The 24,896-nt window shown below is 42.2% G+C and overlaps 1 protein-coding gene across 1 annotated transcript; it reads right to left on the bottom strand.

Moving 5' to 3' along the window:
* Positions 1-9,641: 9,641 nt before the first annotated feature.
* On the bottom strand, positions 9,642-21,756 carry enc3 (ectodermal-neural cortex 3). Its single transcript, XM_074669150.1, has 4 exons — positions 21,461-21,756; positions 19,227-20,261; positions 18,364-19,143; positions 9,642-11,045 (listed from the first exon to the last, which is right to left on the bottom strand). Exons 2-3 carry the CDS (start codon positions 20,247-20,249, stop codon positions 18,397-18,399), a joined length of 1,770 nt encoding a protein of 589 aa, XP_074525251.1. The 5' UTR covers positions 20,250-20,261; positions 21,461-21,756; the 3' UTR covers positions 9,642-11,045; positions 18,364-18,396.
* Between the last annotated feature and the right edge of the window lie 3,140 nt (positions 21,757-24,896).

Raw genomic sequence — 24,896 nt, 5'->3', positions numbered from 1 at the left:
AGAAAATTGTTCAACTTTGGCTCATGCAGACTAGCTGCTAAAAGGAAAAGTCAGAAACAAGGCATGAGGAAAAGAGGCAGACGAGCTCAGGTTGGTGTGATGATAAGCTCCAGCAGCAGGATTATAAAGTAACACTGCTGCATTCTCACTCCGTGATTCACCTTTTGACTGTGTTCCCAGTTTAAAGCCTTCGGTCTATAAAAGCTCTCATCACCTCTGAGGAAGAAACTTAAGATATTCAACAGAAGACAAACTATTTGCTAACACAGCGAAATCATTGTTGGACTTGCAGACATGTGCACAGCATACTGTAAATAAACCCACCTAAAACACACACATACACACTCACACACATACACACACACACACACACACACACACACACACACACACACACACACACACACACACACACACACACACACACACACACATATCAGATCCTGGGTCTTATTTCAGACCATTAACGTGTCAGAGATTCTTGGCAGAGGGTTGAAGTGCATTAAGTAGGATAATATCATAATGTGACACAAGCTGTGATGAAAGCTCTGCTCTCTGTTTGCACAAGAACCTGTTCGACCACAAACAAAGAAACCTGTACCATTATGCACCTCTTCCTCTAACCTCCATCTCTGTTCTTCATATCAGCGACCCCTCCTATCTTAATATATATCAGTCTTTTAATTATCCGTCCCTCGGCCCTCTGGGCAAGGGGGCATCTGTCAGTGTTTTAGGTCTGCTCTACAGCGACCCTCCTCTGCTAAGTCTTTCCACCTGACTGAGAAATATATGGTTTTTCTGTGAATCAAAAAACGTGACTAATCTGAAAGGCTGGTCACACTGTGGCCACACGGCAACATCGTGTTCATGCATGAGTGTGTGCGTTAAACCAGCGCGTGTCTGCTTCATCAGGTTTAAATGAGGAGGGAGGACGACACACCCCAGCCGCAGACAAAGACAGATGCCGCTGACACGTCCAAAGATCTCTCTATTGTATTATTCATCCTCAGTGTCACATCTCATCTGAAGTGGTCAGCTGGACACGCTGCAACAGAAGGGGTTGTCTCTGACACACACATACACACGTGGGGTGTGTTTTCTGAATTGAATTTTGAGTGTATTTGTGCCAGAGGCTGGGTTCTCATCTGCGACACTCAGAGGATGATGCTTTTGAAGTTTTTTCCTTTCTCCAATAGAAAATGGGCTTTTGATTTGAGGTTTGAGCTTCTGTAGTGTTGTGTGTATTTGTGCATGAATGTGTCACCTCAGGCAACATGTCAACCCCCCTTGCTATAGCAACCCCCTTCTCTATCCTCACTCCATCCCAACAGGGAATTAATCTCTAGATGTTTTATTAATGAGAGTCAGAGGAAGTGTCAATTATATTACAAAAAATCTCAACAAAGGCTTTGGTTGTGTCCTCCCGCAAAGAGGAAGAGAAGTGTATCTGTTTGTGCCACTTGAATCCAAGTATGCCCGGCCTGTGTGGCATGTCCCTCTCTGCCCACAGTTATCGCTCATCGTCTGCACAGTCAGCGGACGAAGCTTTTGTGATTTTTTCCTGTGAATGAAGCTGTCCTTGTGTTGACTTTGTGACGTGATGGGGGGGTTCACAATGCCTATTGTACCAAGTCACATTTTTTACATAGTGCTCCCACCTCAGTTTGTAAGAGAGAGAATAACATGGGAAGGGAGTGGCATCTTAAATATGCCATTTGTCTGAGAAGCATGTGGCGATGCATTCAGGGAGCAGAGGAGAGTGATAGAAAACAGAGCATCCTTTCCTTTAATTAAAGCCCAACAATGTAACTGCTGCTCAACATGCTTCACAAATAAAAATACAATTTAGTTTAAACATCAAAGTAAAAGTATGACTATGCAGAAACTGAAGCTCATTTTGCACATGGTTTGATCAAATTATCCCAGTCTGCATTGTTCATAACTTTCCCTGACCTTTCCTTCAAGACACTCAGAGAAAAACCAATGGGAAGTCAGGATTGAGTGATGTGTGACAGTTGTGACATTACAACAGACATAGTCAGAATTAAGGAGGATCCCTCCTCCTCTGTTACCTTGTTGCTTTGCCTGTCTGAAACGGGGCTGTGGCACTTCCGACCGAGAAGTTAGGCACATGTGTGAACAGAAAGTTCTAGAGAAAGTTTATTTGTAAAAAGAATGGTACTTTCTTCTTATTCTGCATTACTTGGCACTCTGGTCCAATGGTTCAAAGGCTGAGGCTGGGGACCCTGGAAAGGGCCATATCATACTGTAGTGTAAGAAGTGTATCCCAGAAGCAGTACATGCATTGATGTAACTTGAGTCTCCTCATGTTACATAAATGATTACCAATGTAGTCGGCAAAGTCCACAATGTGCAGTTTCTGTGTAGCTGTGTAGCTTTTCCTCTATTACCTCTGCCATGGAGGTTATTTTTGGGGGAGTTTGTGAACAGCATGACTCAAAAATGTACCAACGGATCTTGAAATTTTCAGGAAATGTTCAATATGGGATAAGGAAGAAATGATTAAATTTTGGAGGTGATCTGGATCACCGTCTGGAGCCAGGATTTTTTTTTAAGGTTTTTTTTTTATCATTGTGAGATGGGGCCATTTTCACCATGTGTAACTCCACAATTAATGGTCGGATTGCTTTGCAAAACAATACAAGACAAGGTCAGGATAATTTCTGACAGATGTAAAAGTATGATCCAGATTTTGGGAATATTCTGGATACTAAGATCTGGAATACGATAAATGTACTAGGTCATTATAATTTTCAACACTCTCAGGTAAATTATTAAACAAACCTGCAACTAACACCAAATTGTAGCAGACAGTCTGCTGAAAGGGAGTATCACATTTAAGTAGGACTGAAGTGTTGTGTGATAATTACAGTATGCTTGGCAGAGGTCTGTGCTCTCTGAGTGCTTTTCTAGTTTCTAGAGTTACCCGTATGGGCATTTTGGCCTCTACTGTCTCATGCAGGTGAAGATGGAAGGAAAATTTGGGGACCAGATGGTTTTGGGAGACATGCAGCAAATAGTCAAGGTTAGGAGTTGAATCTGGCAGGATCACTATCTCTGTACATGGGGCGTTAGTCTAAACTACTCGTTCAACAGTAGTCTGCTCTTTCTAGAACCACCAGTTTTCACTACTGTTTAAAATCTCGCTCTCTGTTTGCGCCATAGTTGAGCTCAGGCTGCAGTAGCGTTGAATCACCTTGCTGTTCCTACATCTGAAAGAAGTAGTCTTTTCAATTAAACCTTGTCTTTGGTGAAGCTTTGTACAGCTTCGTTGGTATTTGAAACATTTCAAGCAGCTCAATAAAGGCCGAGTTTTATGTGAAAACCCAGAGGGTCAAAGAGTTCAGCGTTACCTTCCTGGAAATGTTTATAACTTAACTGAATGTATTTACGATCTTTTCCAGCAGTGACTTAAAGAGAGGAAACAAGCTCCCTCGTCATCAGTGTGGGCAACTTGGAATCTTAATCTGCAGGCAAATGGCAGTAAAATGATTAGACGTGTGTTTGTGTGTTTGCATGTTTGAGCTTGATTATAAGTACAAGGCAGTAAACTCTGAACTCAGCTCATCAAAAGGCTGATCGCTGAACAATTAACTGACTGGCAAATCTACTGTGTGTCTACCAGAGCCAGAAAGCTCCTCTCCTCCTCTCCCCCTCTCCTCCTCTTCTCTGAATTTGTTCAATTGTGTAAACAACCATTTCTGTGGCCAAATCCTGGCAGGTCTGAAAGCACTCTCTTGCTCACATTACTCTCCCTCTCCCTGCGCCTTTCTTTCTCTTTCTCTCAGAGCCACAGGTCTTCACTGCTCAGTCACTCAAAAATAGAAGCTGTGAAACTAATCTGGCAGACTGACAGACAGACAGAGAGAGAGGAGCTGCATACTATTGGAAGTCAAAGAAAACAAACTCCTGTAATCCATACTGATTTAGACTTCACTCCTGTAACAAGGCCACTTGTGGCGATGGGTCCTAGTTTCGAAGGGGAGTTTTGTTACCATACCTTGTGTTAAGTTGTCTATTCATGACCTCTGATGTTGGTTTGGTTAGTAATTACCACAACCGGTAAAAGAAAAAACTAGAAAAGCACTCAGAAAGAGACCTCTGCCAAGCATACTGTGATTGTCATACAACACTTTAGTCCTACTTTAATGTTATACTTCCTTTTAGCAGACTGTCTGCTACAATTTGGTGTATCCAGACGGTGAACCGGACCACCACCAGAATTCAGATATTGCTTCCTTATCCCATTTTGAACATTTTCTGAAAATTTCATGAAGATCTGTTTGTTACTTTGTGAGTTATGTTGTTCACAGACAAACAGACAAGCACACAGACAAACTCTCCCAAAAACATAACCTCCTTAGCGGAGGTAATAAATAAATAAATAAATAAAAAAGTTGAGGTGGGTGGGGGGAATTAAAGAGCAAGATTGAAAGTATGTCCTCCGTTTTATCGAGAATAGAAGATGACAGATAAATCAAGCAATGATTCCCAGTTCAAGACTTTATGATGCAAAGATATAGTATTTGTGATGTCATTGGTTTGTTTCTGATGCAGAGTTTTGGAGCCTATTGTAAACAGACAATATTAGAAATGCTGAACACAACCTAACTTTGTTTTAGGCAGCAAAGAGGCAGGTATTTAGTCTTTTTTTGCAGACAGTTACATGGTGCCCACTTGTCACTCAAATCAGCCATGCCTTTCTTTGAGCAAAACTCACCAGTTTAATAGTGTCAAAATTAAGGAGTTATAAAAAACAAAACAAAAACAAAAAAACGTGAAAGTTGAGTTTTTTCACATGTGCAAATACAGCTATGGAAACAAAAAACTGCAGATGTCCATGCATGTGGAGTTTGATGACCGAGTTTTTACTTTGGCTTTTTCTGGATTGTTATTCTTATTTCTTAGTCTTTATTTCGCAAGTTGAGGTCCCAAAGGGGAACTGGCCAAGAATAGCTGTAGCACAAAGCTTCAACAAAAAAGACAGATTCTGTTAGTAGCGATGTTTTCCTGAGATATATAAATCTCATAAAGACCTGTTTGCTTATTTGACAGAAAACAGAAATACAAAAAAAAAAAAAAAAAAAAAAAGCTGCGACCATGAGAGTTTATCTGAGGTTTGGGCGGTTGTAAGAGAACAACAATGCTTAATTCTTTGCTAAATAACAGGATACATTTGAAATCAAAGTGTATAACTGACATCACAGATTAAAGAGAAATCATGAATTATTCAATACTTTGTTACTGACGACAAATCTAGTGATAACAAATTTTAGATACCACCATTTAAAAAACAAACACAACGACTTGACATTTTAGCATCCTCACAAACCTGATACAGCTCAGTCTGCTGAGGTTTTTCAGGAGAGCAGATTTAGTATTGGAGCTACAGAGCTTTCTTTCCACTTGGTGCCAGCTGATCTGTCATCTTTCTAATGCCCCTCTCTCCACATAAACACATACACACAAACAAACCACTCGTTCTGCTTATAATAGAGAGATTAGACTACCCCTGCATATGCGTCAGCGGTTAACACTGTCTGTCTGTCTCCCACATTGTTTACTCCTCACTTATTGCTTACCCAGTCAGCTCTGAAACCTCAGAGCTGCTGCTGCCAGCATAGATGCCCACAGCCAGACACACACACACACACACACACACACACACACACACACACACACACACACACACACACACACACAGAAAAAAAGAAACATTTAACACCACAACCAGCACAGACAGGGAGACGGCGATGGAATTCAGTGTTCACAAATTATTCATTCTTGCAGATTAGACAGGCTCCTCGTGTCTTTCTTATTTCTTTTGCCAATAAACTGAATTTGAGAGAGGGAAGTGAAGGAGTAAGAACATTAAAGAGGGAGCCCAGTGTTCGCTTTAAGATCAAGAGATTTACAGCAAAAGAGAGTTATGTAAGAGTGACAGAAATGAGTTATCAATCTCCTTCGACTGGACTCTTTCTAAGATGTGTCTCTGGCTGTGTGTCATTTTTGAAAACACACACACACAAACACTCTCAGGGTCTTAGTGAAGATAACAAAGTTACCATTTGGTATCCAAACGTAGAAACATCCATGGGGCAGTTAATGTCTCAGTATAGGTCTTTGAATTTCAGTTTTTCTGCTGATCTGTCACATCAGATCATACAGAAGCTACGTATTGATCTGCCCCTCAGCTGTGAGCTGGCCTGCAGCGGCGTCCTCCAAGGCCCCTGGGGGAGCCTGTGAGGAGGTCGATTCTGGCCTCATAATGCCTTTTTTTTGTCCCCTCACAGAGCAGGCGGAGGCCCCAGCTGGAGGTCTCAGGCCAGCAGACACACGCCAGTATTTGGGTGGAGAAGCTGGGTGCAACGTCCCTGTCCGTTCCACCTCGCTGCCTCCTTTCTTATCAGGTTAACAAGAAGCTATAACTGCTCTTCCCCCACCACACACACACACACACACACACACACTCTGGTGCACACAACACACATGCACATAATAAGCAAAAATTCATATTAGCATTAATAGAGATCCCACATATCTTTTAATCCAGGATCCAGATTGTTATGGCAGTTTGTTCCTCCCCCTCCACCCCTCCCCTTGTTGGGGTTTTGGTGACCTCTGAGGTTCTTTTGTCCACAGCCGACTTTCAGATGTCTATTTATTCGCTGTGGTCTAATTGTCTCGTCGGTAAGATCCGTTTGAAATTGCTCGCTTTGCACATTTTGCATCACAATAGGAGCCATTGAGCGGGCAGCTCATCCAACTGTCCAGTGCCAGCTTCGCCCTATTCAACAGGACTGTTTCATCTTTTTATGCATGTCTGCATTGTCTTAAAAAAATCCATAAATTAACCTTTGATGAAGCCCTGTACCCGCACTGGCACAAACATGTCTGCATGCTTGACTGGACGTGGCCTGTTACAGGCATGATGTCATGGCCATGGAGAGGGAGTTTGTGGAGCGGTCTCTTGTTTACGTCCAATTAACAGCAAGCTTTGAAGTTTTGTCAGATGAGTTTGAAAAGACTGAACAATGCTGCTGGATTATGTCACTTGAGTGTCTCTTTGAGGGCATCCTTTGAGATTTTATGTAGTTTTTGTACACAGTTTGTGTAATTCATCAAGCCATTACTTATCGCCTGTGCTTGCTTATGTTATGCCTATCCACACTGTAGACATCCAGAAAATTTTCCTTCGTATGTTTCTGACATGGTGTTACAGCGGTCGACATATCTTGGGAAGGGTTTATTTGGTATTTAAATCACTCTGAGCTGAACATGCAAAAGACTTGCAAAACATTTGGCAGACTGTATCCTCATGCAGCTCTCCAACATTTCATTCCTCTCCCTTGAATCCATTTCCCAGTCCGACCCAAACACACACAGCTGGTGTGTGTTTGACAACAGCCAAGTGTAGACTTGTCAGAGTTTTGTTTTTTTTTTCTTTCTCTTTTATGATTTGATGTTCTTCAGTACAGTAACACAACACGGTACATGTGGTGTGTGTCTTCTGCTTTAAAGTCTAAGCTGCTCCACCTGATAAAAATCTGTCAGCCACAGACAATGTGACATTCATCCATAGAGGCTGAATAAAAGCATCGACTCTGACCATAACTATCACGTTTAATTCTGAGATACAGGGTCCCAGGCTTGGGAAGTTCACAGTGAAGCACTCTTTGCAGCACTTTGTAGCAGCATGACTTGATGTTGGTGATTCTATCAAATAAAAATAATAATTTGAAGGCCTTTGAATGTGCTAATTGGTGTTAAGAGTGTTCAGACTGAGGAGTGTTTTTGTGTTCTTATATGTGTCATAAATGAAGCTATTGTGATGAAAGACAGTTGCTTGACTGACACCAACAAACCAACCAATCAAACATTCAACCAACCAAACAACAAACTGAAAAGCTGAACAACTAACAAGGCAATCAAACAACCAACAAAACAACAAACTGAACAACCAACCAATAATAAACTAACCAGCCAACCAAATAACCAAAGATTAAACCAACCAAGCAACAAAACAACTAACCAAACAATCACCAAGTAGCCAACCAACCAACCAATACCAACAAGGTTTTTGTAAGAAACGGCATCATGACAAAAAAAAATATGCTCATTAGCAGGTTTTTATCAGAGCTTTCCAAACTAGAAAAGCACACGAAACCTTGTCTTGTATTGTTTTGCAAAGCAATCCGACCATTTATCGTGGAGTTACATACACATATGGTGAAAACCGCCCTATCTCACAATGATAAAAAATCCTTTAAAAAAAGTCCTGGATCCAGACGGTGATCCGGATCACCTCCAAAATTCAGTCACTTCTTCCTTATCCCATTTTTAACATTTCCTGAAAATTTCTTCAAGATTTATTTGTTACCTTTTGAGTTATGTTGTTCAAAGACAAACAAACAGACAAACTCGCCCAAAAACATAACCTCCTAAGCGGAGGTAAAAGAAAAAAAAATTGAGAACTATTCCATCGATATGAACCCATGCCTTCTAATGGATAGTTAAACTGCTTTGAAGGTAGCATTAACAGAGCAAAATCTTTAATTGTAGTAGGAAGTCACTGCACATGGGTCCTGATTTAGGTCTTAACTGTTAGTAATTTTCAAATTTCCTTGGCCAATGGGACAGCTTTTGTATTTTAAAAAGAACATTTAGTTGTCTGAATCAACGGGGAGAAAAACTTGCTCACAAACAACTTCATCAGTATGGCAGAAAAAAATGTCTGTATTTTTGTGAGGTATGGGTATTAATGTAAAACAGAGTTTAATAGGTCAGCCCTATCAGAGAAAACACAGGATAAAGGTTTATCAAACAATAAAGGCTGATATGAGCCATTTCTTACTTTGTGACTTTAATTTTTAAATCAGTCAGGATGGCTTAAGGTCCCAAAACTCTGCAAGAAAGGCTCTGATTTAACATAATAAAAGAGAAAAGAACCAAGATAATTCTTATAAAAACACTTTGACTGTTAATTCTGTGGCAGGATGGGTTGTAGAAATGATAGCTGAGACGTGAAAATGTGGAGCCTGCAGGCGGCACTTTCAGAACCACCTCCCCGAACTCGATTGTGGGTACATTCCTCTCTGCTTCTCCTCCCTGCCAGTCTGAACAGATGTGCCAGCCAGACTCCTCCACACCCAACACCCAGTCTGGACTGCACCGTTCTCTCACGTAATCCTCCAGGCTGCACATTGAGGCGAGGCATGGAAGAGCATCACCTGACTGAGGCTGAGCTGCACATTCTTCAAGGTTTGAGGTTCATAATGTGTGTTCATGTGGCAGAGCAGCAGAGACTCCCACTTCACATACCACATGACCAAAATGTGTGATATCACGCAAACAAAGAGGGCAGTAAAAGAGAGAAAGAGAGCATGGATAATCTTCTGAGAAAAAAACAACATCAGAAAGAGACAGGTGTTCCTGCTGAATACTCAAACCACTCCTGACATGCGCTTCTGGAAACTATTTGAGGCATCTTAAGAGTACCTCTGTGATTACATGGGAAGCCACGCGCTTTTATGACACAGCTGCAGAATACCTCTCATTCCTTTAAAAAAAAAAAGACAACAAACAAGGAAACATTTATTATGACAAATTTATTGATGGATTCTGAGCTGCAGAATGTGAAGTAACAGATGGTTTATCAGTAAGAACTTCATAAATCAGTATATTCAGCTTATACTTTGATATATTGGGAAAGCTTCAAGGTAGCACACGGAGCTAGTGAAGACTGTAACAGAACAGAAGACTGTGGATTAACTGCTACAAAAAAAATTCTGATTATTCAAACTACCCGCGTTGGGTTAAGACAAAGATACAAAATTAAGACCATGGAGAGATTTCTCTTTACAAAATGTGCAAAATCAAAGGCTTCTACAAATGAATGACAATGTAATTTACAAACTGTACACACATAAACTACCATTAAAAGTCCTGGAAAAGTACATAAAAAATGTTACAGCTACAAAGTGTTTGTTGTCTATTTTGTTATTTAAATCAAAGGAAGCTAAGGTTAGTGATTAAGATTTTGGCAACATTTATGCATTTCTTACGACCGAGGCAATTGAGCGTAATCATGCTTTTCACTTTGCAAAGCAACGTAGAATTGCCTCTACAATGACAGAATCTCTTTATAATAGTTTATCACAACGAAATACATTCACATAAAATCACAACTTTTAGAAAATGAGGACAAAAAGAAGTTACCCTTCCTTGTACAAATATGAATCTCAACATAACCCTGAGACACAAAACATAAAATAACGTTAAAAAACAAACAAAAAAATATGAAACACAAAAGCATCTTCTTCAGCCATGATGGGCCACATTCTGTCTCTTCTTAGTGTGTATTTTAAGTGAAGGAGAAGGATACAAATTCAGCTCACCAAAATTGAGGGAAGCCCGAGTCCAAAGTCTAAAAATACAGACAGGAAGATTGTTTCTGTGCACAAAATCATACACTTCCCCAAACGTCTTCTCTCCCTCCCCCATACGCCTGGCACAGCAAAGGTCTAATTCAGTCTATCAGCAGTCCAAATAAATTACACCTGAGTAAACGCCCAGTGTCAGGGGGGGAGGAAGCCACAACAAAGGGTAGCAGGCTGTCTTTTTTGATGTCATGACAGCGAAAGATCTTTACAGAGTCTGTTAAACTGGGTATCTTCTGGTTTGATGATGGAGTGAGTCAGTGGAGCAGTGCAGGGCTGAGACAGTCACAGTAGAAAAGATGAAGATTCAACAGCACACTTATGCTGCTTCCTTTGCATTTTATATAGAGTCTGTGCAGTTCACATAGCAACGAGTCCAGCTCAGGCTACATGGAAAAGTTACACAAGAAGTATCAGTAAACAGATCAGGTGGAGGAAGGCTGCAGACTTTCAGTCTCTGGGTGGTTTCCAGGCCATCGCTGCTGCAGATAATGTGATTCTGGCAGGAATACACAAAAGTCTTCCTCTCTCTCCTCTTTTGCAAAGTGGGAAACACATGCCTGCATACCAGACGCCATGGCAGATCTGAGGAAGGAGACACAGAGAGATTAATGTTTAGGTGCTGCTGAATGGGGACCAGCCACATGACCAGTAAGGCGGCCTGGACATTCTCAGGGAGCAGAGAGGAATGCAGGGACGCCAGTCCTCCTCCGGGCTACACATCAGCTTATCGCCATGCCATTTTATCAAGCTTACCCACACAGCATTAATAATGCTGCCGGACATACCGTTATTTAACCAAAGACCTCCTGGCATGTGGGTTTAAGCTGCTCAAGCCATTTATGTCTCTCGGTAATAAATATCTGAGGGTGGCAGGGGAGAAGACCCTGGTCTGTAAAAATAAGCTTCCCTGGATACAGATAAACACATACACATAAACCATCTGCTTTATCCGGATATAATTCATACTGTAAGAGGCTTTAAGAGGCTTCATTTTAAAAATGTGTTGATGTTAAGTACATTTCTATGACAAACACTGCAATAAATCCACCTTTCTCCAGCATTCCTCCTCTGCTCTTATGAAGTTTGCTACCCTGAAACCACCTCACGTGATGTGCATCTCTGACATGCTTATTTCTGATGATGGCTTAAGCACGTCAGGGTGCATAAAGGATGTTTGTGTGCTCACTATTTCAGGACAAAGGCAGTTGACAGTTACAGCCATGCTCTGCTGGGGGGCTTGTTTGGATAACCTAATGAGTCCTAATTTCCCTGGCTCACAAAGCCGGTTGATGCTACAGAAGCCTCCACTGATCCAAACGCATCTGTTCCTGTTTTGAATACACTGCCTGAAGCTGAACAGTAAACGCAGCACAAAAAAGGTGTGTATTTGTGTGTGTGTGTTTGTGTGGGGGGATTTTTGTTGTTTTGGAAGAATGACTGCTTTGCCAACCAAGCTTTTCAAGCTCTAAAAAGATACCAAAATAATCCAAATGAAACAAAATGCTAACAAAATGTGCCAATAAGAGAGCTTCCTTACTTTATATTATTTTTTAGTATTATTTTATATTAATACAAACATCTGTCATGAGATAAGCTCAATCAACAGTTAGTTTAATGCAGGCCAAGTCTTGAGATGAGAGGATATCCTGATTGTTTCCTGTTGAAGTTTGACATGAAGGTTTCGCCAACAGTTAGCTTAGCTGAGCTCAGCCTAGCATAGTTTTTCTTTGCTCTATGTGAAGACTCATAACAGAGAGTGAATACTTGTTGCCATCAAAAAGGTAGAAAATATTTACCATCAAACACTTCTTTTGCTCACTAATTGACATCTTTAATCTTTTTTTTAATCATAAAGATATGGAGCTGCAGTGAGCAGTCTGCTAGCATACTGTAGTTATGTTTAGTCCTAAAACATATGGAAGCTGCTCACCTTGTTGCTGGTCTTAAATTCATACAATCCAATTCCCAGCACATTTATATATTTTTAAACCTCACAAAAAATAATCTACAATCTGTATTTTGTTAGCCTAGCCTAGCATTAAAGCATTAAAGGATGTTTATTAACTAAAAAAAAAAAAACTAAAAAAAACTAAACTTAACTAAAAAAAAAAAAAAAAAAAAAAAAAAATGTCAAAATGACCTTTAACGGATATGAAAATGATAATAGCTAAGTGTGTATCATCCAAAATTGTCAAGACTGAAGAATGCTGAAACGTAAATATGTGGGTTTGTTTGGTCTGTAAGACAGCAGGAAGGACAAAATGTTCCAAAACAATGACTGTGAATGAAGTGATGTTGTAAGACAAGTGATGGACAGTAACGATCAAATATGGACACTAAAAGACAATCAAGAATTATGTCATACATCTGTAAATGGAATCAAAATTCATAATAATCTGATGATATGTGAAAAGAGGACACTAAATATTGAGGGAATGGGGACGGGACTAGATAAGCTCTGCTTCTCCCGTCTTCCCTTTCGGACATGTACAATGTGATCCATTGAAAATGTGTGATGTTGTATAAGTGTGCTGACATGACCGAAATAAATCAAATCATCATCATCATCATCATCATCAACTAGTTAACTCTCCTTAAAACACCACAGCAGGTTGTTAGCTTATAAAAGAAGACTGTTACAACAGGCTGTTTAACCTACCTAAAGGGAACTTTTTAAACACATTTCATCTTTTTTTCAAACCAAACAGAAGGCTACAGTCAGGAGGTGGTTAGGTTAACCTAGCTAGTGTTGTGTAGCTTTACAGCCAGGTGAGCAGGTTTCCTAACAGCACTGTAGCTGTCTTATTTATTTGTAGTCATACAACTAAAGAGCTACTATCAGCAGTTGGTTTATTAGCTTAGCATAAAGACTAGGAAACAGGCTGTTTCTCCCCAAATTGACTACATGTAGCCAGCAGCACATCTTAAGCTCAAGCTGAAGGACACATCTTGTCTCCTTTTAAAACTCACAGAACCAGGCAAAGCTAAGGACATGTTGTGTTTATTGAGGGTGCTGTGCCAGATCACTTCTCGGCCAAACTCAAATAACGCAGCTTTAGAAGCACTTTGTGTGAGCCTGATGGAAGTTTCCACTGCTGTTGCTCTCTCCCTCTCTCTGTTTATCTGTGTATGCATGGGTCACTGCCTGCCTGCACTTCTTGAGTCTTTCTGCTGGTTTAATCTCTACCATGAGCAGAGGATGATGAACCTGAAATACTCATGCTCTGCTTTGCTCCTGCTATGACAATAACAGTGTGAAATTAATTTCAAAGATCACACATTTTCATAGACAGATACACTCTCATCATTCAAACATAACCAAACTGACCCTCACAAATCTGACCCCTCTCTGCCAGCAGGAAGTGTGATTTCTTGAGAGTGGGAAGGTGACAGGTGTAAAGCACCTTGGTGCAGTGTGGTAACCACAGTGTGCTGCTGCTGAAGGATGCAGAGTGTCCTTGTGTCCTTCAGCAGAGCAGAACAGATGGCCTGGACCTATATGAAGTAAGTGGCTCTAGCACTCTGAGGTTTTTCTTGCCTTAGTGTCTCTGTGCCCATAAGTCATCTTTCCTCTCCACTTGGGACTCAGGCCAAATTAAATCTTCTAAAGAAAAAGAAGACAAAAACTTTTTTCACTTTTGTTTTGTAAAAAATATCACTAAAGGAGCACAAGAGCCCTTAGAGTTGGTAGAATTACAAAGAGAACATCACTCATTAATCTTCATTCTTTTTTAGGATTTAATTGCACTTCGGGCTCCATCTGCGTCTTCCACAGGCTTAATTACCCATCATGCACCACACCAAAGCTGAGTTCTCTTCCTTTATCTGTCCCTTGTGTCCAACAGCCCTGTGCTATGTTTACTAATGACCACCCAGAACTTCACTGTATTGACTAATGTATGAATCACCGTCACTTCATTTACATGAGTGTGCGTCGTTTTCAGGGACACATAAAGGACTCCAGAGTGAGCTCAGAGAATCAAGTGTCTTGCTGCAGCAGCTGCAGATCAAAATGAGGCGTTTCTTGACGAATCTTTACAGAAACTCCAGTTTGAGACTTAGAACAAAGACAGTCTGTGGCTGAATGCGGCGCCACTTCAGCACTACTTCAGAGGCGCAAATATTACGTAATTCAGATTAATTACCAGGCAGACACACTCAGTCCCATCCCAGCTGGCTCTCTGAAGAGGCCCCTGTAACTGTATGACGGCTCGTCTCTTTTTAAGGATGTAATCAAATTAGTCTGGGTGATTATTCAGCCATTTTGGGCATCTTTCTCCTTTTTCCTTTTTGTCACTCTCAGCACGGAGAAAAGACCAATAAAAACTCCATTAGGTTTATGCAAATTTAAGCAGCCGTGCCAAAGACTGTAATGTGGAAGATTGATTACTCAAGGGACCAGAGACGAAGTGTGTGCGCACGTGCTGACTATAACTGTGCATGTGTGTGTGCGTGAAGTGAAGTAAGGGGGGCTTGTTGTACACAGATGCCACAATAAAAGCTTCATTCAGCTCTTGTTCCTGGTGGCTCTCGCAGCCAGGCATTAATAAAACATTAGTATTGAGTGACTGGGGGGCTCTGCACTCCTCCTCCCTGATCCCACTGTGACCTTTCCATTTTACAGCAGCTGTCTGGGGATGCAGAAAACCCACTGAGGGCTCCCTCTGTGGCCTCTGACCCCTCCAGGTGGACCCGATCACCCTGAGCTGAGCCCACCTCACAAGGATGCTGGTTGAACCCAATATAAACAAAGAGTGCTGCTTTTATCTGTGATTCTTTTTTAAGTGAGAAGGGGGTGAAAAGGGAGGAGAAGTGGGTGAAAACAAGAGCTCCATCGTAGATATCTGTGATCATCAGGGCTGCTGTAGTCCAGTGGTTTAGAGGCAAGAAAGACCGCACTGAACTTTGTGCAGATATCTCAGGTTACACCCCATCTGGCATCAACAAGTAACCACGTTATATTGCCTCTCTACTAACTACCCCCAAAACACACCAGATATGTCATTTCAAAGTCCACCAGCCAACACTTAAAGTTGTTGGCAGTAATCAAAATATCATAAATTTTCTTTGTCTGTCTTTTTGTTTTGAGCTTAAATCCATATTTACCTTTCCTGCCTGGATCATAACAAAAACAGGCCGTAACTTTTTAACATTTACAAACACTTTTCCATCAACTGTGGCTTCTGGTTTGGCTCTCTAGTCTGTGGTCAGTCACATCTGGTGGAAATCCACTACTGTAGGTGGTGACAAAAAGAGCAGAGAGGCTGCTAATCCCATACAGGCCTCGGGACAACAGAAAGGCCTGAACCACAGCGCAACATTAACAAATCTGAACTAATAGGAATGCAGGCCACACCTTCATTCCTCCCAAATTAGAGTAAGGATGGATGGCTTTTTAAGGACGGGCAATGCCAGCAATGTGACTGCCTGTGTGTGTGTGTGTGTGTGTGTGTGTGTGTGTGTGTGTGTGTGTGTGTGTGTGTGTGTGTGAGAGAGAGAGTCAGAGCAGTGGAAAAACAAGTGGTTTCACTACTGTGTTAAAAAAAAAACTCACAATACTACTAGTGAATGCTCGAGCAGCTGACGAGCGGTTTTTCGGACCCATTACTGACATAAAAGAGAACAGAGAAAAACACACAGACAATTATTTTCCTTTCTGACCCCAGTTGAAAGTTGACAACCTCAGAAGGAGAGTATTTTTAGGCAGGCGTTAGTCTCGGCTGCCAAATGGTGCAAAATATAGCTTTGCTTCTCCTGGTCTTACCCTCTCCTCTTCATCTCCTTCCCACTCGCTTTCTGTGTGTGTGTGTGTGTGAGAAGGTGTCAATGTGCCCTTCCCTGTGCCATTTTGTTGCCTGCGAAAATGTTTCCATGCCTCCTCTCTTGCCCCTGTCTCATATGATCAGGAGTCTGTTTACAAGCCTGAAACTGGAGCTTTTTCCACGTCTGCAGTAATTAAACGTAAGGCCGTCTGCAGCTGGATGGATGCTACCATAGCTGGAAGAGATCATAAGGATGCAGCTCTCTTGATCTTTCATAGCCAGCCTGTCTGTCTCCGACCAACTCTAGAAAAAGCTTGGCTACTATGGAGACAGAGGTTCATACCAGCGGCCTCCACAACGCTGAGCCCCTGCTCCATTATAGCCAGCTGTTTACTGAAGACACAAGGCACACATAAGCCCTTCGCTGCTCACTTGCTTCCGCTCAGCTTGACTTTTAAAGTCCTTGGCAGCATCAAAGGAGCTTTTGGGACTCATTTTAAGATATTCTTGACAGTAGAGAGGTATATTTGGCAGTTTAGAGGACTTGAAACTTCCAAGAAATGGATCTATGCTAATATAATTCCACACAAACACATTTGTGTTATTGGTGGGTTTGGGTTAAAAGATAATAAGTAAATATGGAGTAGGAATCATCGGACACGGAGACTAGGGCTGCACGATTATCGCAATCGCAATCGCAATGTCAGCACATGCAATTCAGATTTTTCTTCATGATAACCAAGCAAGTCTGTAGACTCATCATGACACAACTTTTTTTTATTAAATTGCAATCGCAATATTGTCCACCTAATCACAAATCCCACCTTTTCCCCAAATCGTGCAGCACTAACGGAGACTGGAAACAACCTTGGTTGGTAGTGTTTTTCTCCATCTGGCAGAGCCAGGATCACCATTTCCCTCTGTTTACAGTCACAATACTGAGCTAAGCTAAGAGGCTGCTAACTGTCGCCTTCTTGAGAACAAACAGATAGTAGAGGGGTATCTTTTCACCTCGCTTTGGATAAGAAGTTCACTCATTAGTGTGTTGGTATTTGTTTCACTTAGACACAGAATGGGATACAAGACTCAAAAGCAGAGATAAACAGTTTTTATGGATCACATTAGGGTTTAGAATCGATCTTATTGCTGCTCTCCTGTCCTGACACCTCTACCACTGGGAACACATCAAAACAACTGTCAAACTCTAAAAATACTCGTCTTAACTCTTCTTGTTTCGCCTTGAGTGCCCCCATGTTATTCCCTTCATCTTGTGTAAAGAACTGAAACTGCCTCAGGAAATATGAATCATCTCCAATGTCACATGAAGCTGTGAAAACTGCCACCTGTCGTTCCTTCAGGCAGAGCGATTCCTCCCTGATACGGTATGTTACATTTCTGTCAATCATACTTTTATTTTCTTCAAACAAATCCCCCACTATTTCCCCTAACCCCCCTTTCTAAAAAGCCTGATAAGATAACTGATTTGCTTATGAGCAGAACAGTTTCCTGGTATCCTGTGGCTGCATGTAGAAATCTAAAAAGGTTGTTTTAGTGCTTTTATTTTGTAAAACTTAAGATTTTATGTGGTTTATCAAACAATTTCACCTGGAGCTCCTCTGGCTTTTCTCAGGCACTCCTATCCCAGTGCGTCACACTACCTTTAACCACTACAACTCTTTACAGGTGACTCACCCATGTCTTTCCCTGCTAAGCACCCAGCGTTGTGGCCTCCCTGCACGGCCCAACAAGCACAAACCTGATCCCTAACTCTGGTTCGCTCCTGTCAGGGACAGAGGTCCTGAGTCGTAGCTCTGGCTCTGTAATTACCAACGCCGCTGACATTCCTCCTGCTCCTTAAATCTGGACTCCACTGTGTTTATCCAACACTCAGCCGTCACAGCAGCTAGATAATGTGTAACTGTAACCCTTAGCAACCCTGAAAACAGTGAGGGGGTTTCAAAAACTGGCTTGGTCTGGTTCAGACTGACATTAACCTGGGGCTGCTAAATTAATAACGCTGTTTGAGTGAGTTCTCATATCCTGCGAAACAATGAAAGGAACACCATGTCCATGTACATAGTCTATATACCTGACATGCTTTTTGTTTGTGTCACTTTAAAGAAGCTACAATTACTCACCGTTCAAACCTCAGAGAGTCACCGTGTCCGTCTCTACGCTGAGAGGTACTTCCACGTGCTGACGAAGGCAGTGGGAATGAGGGAGTAGGGCACACTGGTCACACTGTCCCAAGAGTCTGATGATGGATCGTAACAGTCTAATGTCTTACACCTCTGAGCCCCAAAGTATCCTCCGACCACATATAGTCTGTTTCCTGACGCCACTGCATGGCAGCTGATCCGTTTGGCTGTCACATCGCCAAACTTCGACCACTGGTACGTCTCACTGTTGAACCGGTAAGCCGAGCTGGCTGAGAATTCAGTATCGCCTCCAATCACTACAACATGGTTTCCAACCACTGCTGCTGCTGTGTAGCGCCACAGCTGCGGGCAGGCAGCCGGCACAGACCACCGATTCTGGCACGGGTCAAAGCACTGCACTTTGGGATACTTGTCTCTGTTCACACTGGTGCCTCCAAAGGCAAAGAGTTTGTTTTTGGCACCGACAACGGCAGCATTGCTCACACCTTCTCTGAGCGGAGCCACCAGGGTCCATTTGTTAGTCTGAGGATCGTACTGCTCCACCTGCTTCAGAGACACAGATGGAGATGCTGGGAAGGATCCTGCTAGAGAAGTGTGTCCTCCCACGACAAACAGCATGTGGTCCAGCTCTGCAGAGCCATGGCCGAATCGGGCAACTAACATGGGTGCAGCTTTGGACCACTCGTCGTGTAATGTGTCGTAGACCCAGACATCTTTCGAGGCACCGTTTTCAGAGCCGCGCCCTCCAGTGACATAAACCTGGCACCACAGATAAAGGAGATTATCAGTTAAATCTATTAAACAGAGCATTGAACATATTTCAGTGAAGACTAACTGCTTACCTTGCAACCAATAGCACAGGCGCTGCATTCTTTCCTGGGGCTGGGTATATCTGTTTTTGGGGTGATTTCCTTGGTCTTGTTGTCAATCATGTACACTTTATCACACATGAAAGTCTGTCCACCCAGCAGCAGCAGGGCCTGGCTCACTTTCCTTGGCCGGGCACAGAACCCAGTAACAATTCCATCATTCTGCAGGATCCTCATTTTGCACCGCACGGCATCCTCAACAATCTCCCGACCCACCTTGTGGCACATCACCAACTCCTCTGAAGCAACATTCTTCAGCAGGTATGTTTCAGGGAGCAGAGCCAGGCGGACACACCGCAGCAGCTCCGGCAGTTCGCTGTGCCTGCGCTCCATGTCTGCCTTCACCCAGTCAATAACGGCCTCGTACACCAGGCTCTCATCCTCCACCTCCAGTTCCTCACTCAGAATCAGCTCCTGGACTTTGTCTCTAGGCAGACTGAGGAAGTCTTCTGTTTTAAACAGAGTAGCAAAGTTTGCCAGACACATCCTCCAGGATAGCTCGTACAGTCTCTGACACTGGTGAGCGTCCGATAGCAACATCATCCCCAGACAGTTTGACTGGTGGAGGTTCTTTTCTAGAAACTCAGCTGCTGCATCCATGATGTCATGAAACTGAAGCATGTCCCCAGCTTCAAGAAGCGACTCAGCGTTCTCCTCATTGATGATAACTCGGGCTGAATATGCATAATCGAGCAGGAGCTCCAGGACCTCTGGGTGGAGAGAGTCGTGGAAGTTCACATCAGCGTCTCGACTCTCCCGGAGACCACCGCTGAACATTGCCTCGAAGTATCGGCTACAGGAGGCCAGCACAGCCCGGTGACATGGGAATGATCTGTTCCCAGCCTTCAGCACCACATCTGTGAAGACTTTTCGTTTGCGTAGCAGGTTGAGCTGCGTCAACAGGCTGTCTGCGTGGGATGTCTTGTGGAAGAGCTGGATATTCATCGAGCCAGAGCTGGAGCGAGACTTTCGGTTTTCGTGGTTGCTGACAGACATCTTGACTTGGAACTGGAGAATGATAGAGGATACAAAAATAAAAGCACATGGGTTTATTACCACCATTTATGACAGCTGGACGAGGAAAGAGACATTCATGAAAGTAAAGCCAACTTTCTTTTGATGTGAGCGGTGCCATAAACTGCCTCCCCATTTGATGATAAAATAAAACTCACCATGCCAACCGCTGAGGGATGGGCAGAAATAAAAACACTGTTATCAGTACACTCAGCCATAACGGAAATGAACTTTAGACTCTTCAGGTGAAACAAGATCAGATAAGAGCACTCCCACTCCCACAGAAAACATGTTTGAGTACACTTTGAGACAGAGATTTACACTTCAAAACACAGAACAGTGCCAGGTATAGATAAAAACCCTCCAATGAGCTCTTTTAACAGTTTTTAATGCCTCCTCCTGTGATTAATGAAAGAAGCCGCACCTGGGTGTGTTGTCCTATATCACTTCTTTCCACCCCTATAAACATTGCAGGACTGTGAGTCACCTCCAGCTACAGTAAGAGCCAAGAAATTCCTGTCAGCTTGTTCTTCATCTCAGCTGGCTCAAATACAGCGTGGTGCCAAAAGCGAAGCATTAAAGCCACAAGATGTGACACCTTAGTACAGCTCCTCCAGAAGAAATTATGTAAGAACCGTGCAATACATGAAAACCTCATTTTTCTTTGAGCATATTTAATACACGTAGACAAGCCTGCAGCTATGGCGTGAATTTTAAATGTGAGGAACGTTAATGTATCCTTCAGGGATTTTTTAATGATTTTTTTTATTAGTATACTGATGTAATAACATGCTATTATTGTGCACTTAGCCTCTTTAAAAAAACAACGATGTAAATAATAAAAGCATGATAGAAACATACGTTATTCTGCGGTTGAACTGACTCTTGTAAACAGATATGTTTAAGTCAGCCGGTACAATCCTCCTAAAAGAAGGACGGTGACTTCCGTGGAGGGACACAGCGTGAAATCCAATTCGTTTTGCGCAGTAAGTGTGAAACTACGGTCAGCACTTCAGCATGCGCTCAACTTTCCTCCCGAGTTAGCAGCAAGCTGCTACAAACAGCAAACATCAAAGGACTCAATGTTACAGCCCGAAACTTAACTCCTCGCTCCCCGGAAGTTTGAGAAACGTCAAACAAACGCGTATTCTCATGGTCCGTACTTTTAGGACCTCTAGGAGGATTAGGCTTACCTTGAGAGGCGTAGAGCAGATCTGGGGGATTCCTTTATCTCATTTACAACTTGTTCCGCTGTTGGTTTGTCTGAAGTTGTGGGACAATTCAGAGAAATCCACCATCTGGTCTGAACTGTGTATCGTCTTCTGAAAGGTTTTGAGAATGTTGAGCCATTTGTCCGCGTCCTAAGTTTTGAGTCTAAACGCGCAGGAGCGATTTAAACCAAAGTTAGCAGCTCGGTATGTTGTCGATTCGTGGCCACGCAGCCTGCAGGGGAGCGACAAGCAGAGAAAGAGCAGAGGGAGCCGTAGTGTTCACACTGGCTCCTCCTACTCCAACCGCTATTGTCCAATGAGCTACAAAAAAATGCAAAGGCTTTCTTTATTCTTTGTCCAACTTCAGGGTCACTGCATTTTAGTGTGGTGAAAAAGCCCTGCCAGAAAAGCTGCAAATATCTTTGTTTCTGTGGGTTTCACCTGCGTGCCCACTCAAGAAAATATCTACATTGCTACAACGCTGTTCAAATTCGTTTGAACAGCCTGGACAAATCATATCAGTTTTCAGGAGAGATAATCCACTTAAAATCAATTAAGGAAGGAAATGTGAATGTATTGACACATTTGAAGAACAAAATGAAAACAGGAAAGAAGCAGAAACCAAAATGCATCTGTCTAAAATTAAATAGCTGAGAGTAAAATCAGGCCTTGGGTTTTCTGGAAGTTTCTGTTCCAGATCTGAGATTCACTCTTTCAGCTTCTTTAATTGTTAAAGCTCCTGTACTGAGTTTTAGCTGGTTGTAAAAGCCCTGCAAAAAAAAAAAAAAAAAAAAAAAAAAACAGGAAAAGAAGAAGAGTGGCTGTTGAGCACATCTATTTTGTAGGGGTGGGGGCACAAAAGCAAAAAATTTAAAGTTTACTGACTGGAGCCTTAAATAATGAACCCTTAACCAAACTTAAAAGTCCACATAGGGCATTCATGTTCCTTAGAAGTATTCTTATAAGATTTATTTCAAAAATGAACACCAATCTATCCTGAGTGTGTATTAGCATTGATGCTTTAGCACCAGGCACAGCATTCCCCACCCTGCTAGCCAGCTCCACATAACCAACAGTCTGAGTGATCATATGATAGCAGGTTAAAGTCCCTGTGAGGACCATGAGATCAGTCCCAAGCTGAATTCCTGACATTTTCTGCAGGATTTAAGTTCTTGTTAGTTATCGGGACAAGACTGAGGTCAGTTGAGAACCAGCCAAGTCAGCCTGCACATAGGAGGAATGTGACAGGCTGCTTGTGTATGTGTGTGTGCGCATTCTCCAAGTATTTGCACATAATCGCTACATAAAAGTGAGATCCAAAATGAAAAGATAATGGTAGATTTCCAAGAAATACAGAACAGAGTCCAGAATTAAGTCTCTTTATCCACACAAGGTTCTTTGTTGGGACATGTCCCCACATGCCTGTGAGTGTAATTAATGGAGTTAATAAAGACTTGATTCTGTTAGGTTACGCCAGCTTTATTTGCTCCTGCACATGTTGGCCAACTGGTTCACTTGAAAGTTAAATAAAACAGAGGCATTGTAAATTTATGTCTGCTGAGACAAAGTTACTGTTGAAATCAGCCCAGGATCAAAAATGATCAGAGATGCAAAATTGAGAGCCAAAGATGAACTCAAAACAGTTGATGGATCAGAAGGAGCCCTGGAGAACATAACTCATTTTCTGAACTGACTGACAGATAGAGGCCATCCACGCACCAAGCTGTCTGATCTCTAAACAGCACAAACACCAGCCTCAGAGTGGATGCCACACAGCTCAGGTTTCCTCTCCCTCTCAGTCATTCCCTCATACTGTCACTCAACAGCTGCTTTTCAAGATTAAAAGCTGCTTCAGTGTGTAGACTGTTTGTGTTTGTGTGTTCATCGAAACATGTGAAGGGCTGCCCAGTGGTTAGCACTGCAGCAAGAAGGTTGCTGGTTACTGGCCTGACAGGTTCCTTTACACGTTTTGGTTCTCTTTGGCTTTCTTCCCACAGCCTAAAAAACATGCTCATCAGATAACTGGTCACCTTAGACTGCCTATAAGTGTGAGTGTGTACAAGACCGGTTGTTTGTCATGGTGTTATCCCATATTTTTCCCAACGTTCCCCTCCAAATTTGACTGCCACACAACATCATGTATAACTGTAAACTTTATTTATTTTAAAAGCTTGAAAGCTCTGGACTGCTAACTGCTAACAGTTTTGGGTGACCTTAAAGTTTGACGCCATAAACACATTCCACTCTCAAAACCATTGTTGCGGCCATGAGTAAGAACCTCACTTATAGCTTCCGGGCTAAATTCTTTCATACACACAAGTGTGCCTAGAGAAGATTAAGAATTTAAGAAGATTAGATTAATGAAGTCATGATTGTAATCTAGGGTTAATTCATTTTGCTGCACTTTAACCCAAGCCTTGCCTTCCCCCATCCAGCCCCGTGGCCTGAAGCCAAACTGGTCTGAAGACTTATGCGTCTGCATGTCATGAGTGTGTGTATGCCCATGTGTGTGTAAGCATTGTGTAACTGTTCATTAATTACTCACAGGCGGGGAACGCCACTAATCAGACCCCCCCCCCATTTATTCTTAAATGCCCTCAGCATTGCATCAAGCCTCTCACAGACGGTCTGTTTTGTTGACAGTAACCGTCACTCCTTTGTTGCCTGCAGACTCACTGTACCACATATTTATTCACTCAAGGCAGGTGGTCTTCTCTGAGGTCATCCTCTCTGAAACATAAGGAGAGGGGTCCTCAGGGGGTCATCCACATGGCCAGGCCTCAGCACCAAACAATGCAAAGCGGGCTCTTATGACTTTCTATTTCCACTGCGGGCTCCTGCTTTTAACACAGTTAGCCAGGCAAGCTGAAAGATTTAGAATAAACTAAACTTGTTTATATATTTTCTGAGGCAAGTTGCCTGAAAAATCTCACAAATAGAAGTGAGAAATGTATGGGAGAACAAGAACATAGTGAATGTACTCCACAGGACAAATAAGTACCCTTTTAAGAGTTACTTTTTTTAAAAAAAATGTTCTTGAACAAAGGATTGATTCTGCTTACAATGTAAAAACAAAAACTAATTGACTGACATTATTTTTATTATAAGTCAATGTGGCCTTTTATTAGTATACACAATTTCTTGGGTATAACATACACACTATTCCAAAAGGTTAAATATTTTGGCTTGGTGGTGTTTGTCTCCACCATGTGGCCAACTGCAGTTATCCTTTCAGTATGTTTGGAGTGTTCCCCACACAGTGCTACCAAAGGAAATATGACATTCCTTCAAAATTGGCCTTTTTTGAGACTTAATTACCTCTGTTTTATTGTGTTTCACTCATGTTTTATTTTTCAAATATAATGTGGTTCTAACAACATTACAGTGTTTGTAGTGATATCTTAATTTAGGAATTCAA

Source organism: Halichoeres trimaculatus, unplaced genomic scaffold, assembly GCF_033239565.1.
Source record: "Halichoeres trimaculatus isolate MK-OKI-2021-1 unplaced genomic scaffold, fHalTri1.1 fHalTri1_scaffold_4, whole genome shotgun sequence".
NCBI lineage: Eukaryota > Metazoa > Chordata > Actinopteri > Labriformes > Labridae > Halichoeres > Halichoeres trimaculatus.
Note: the sequence above shows the minus strand (reverse complement) of the source record. Positions and strands in the feature narration are given on the sequence as shown.

Coding starts and splice junctions, on each gene's coding strand:
- enc3 (XM_074669150.1), bottom strand. CDS start 20,249: ATGTCTGTCAGCAACCACGAAAACCGAAAGTCTCGCTCCAGCTCTGGC. Junction 19,144..19,226: donor CCTGTGCTATTGGTTGCAAG/GTAAGCAGTTAG, acceptor CTGTGGTGCCAG/GTTTATGTCACTGGAGGGCG.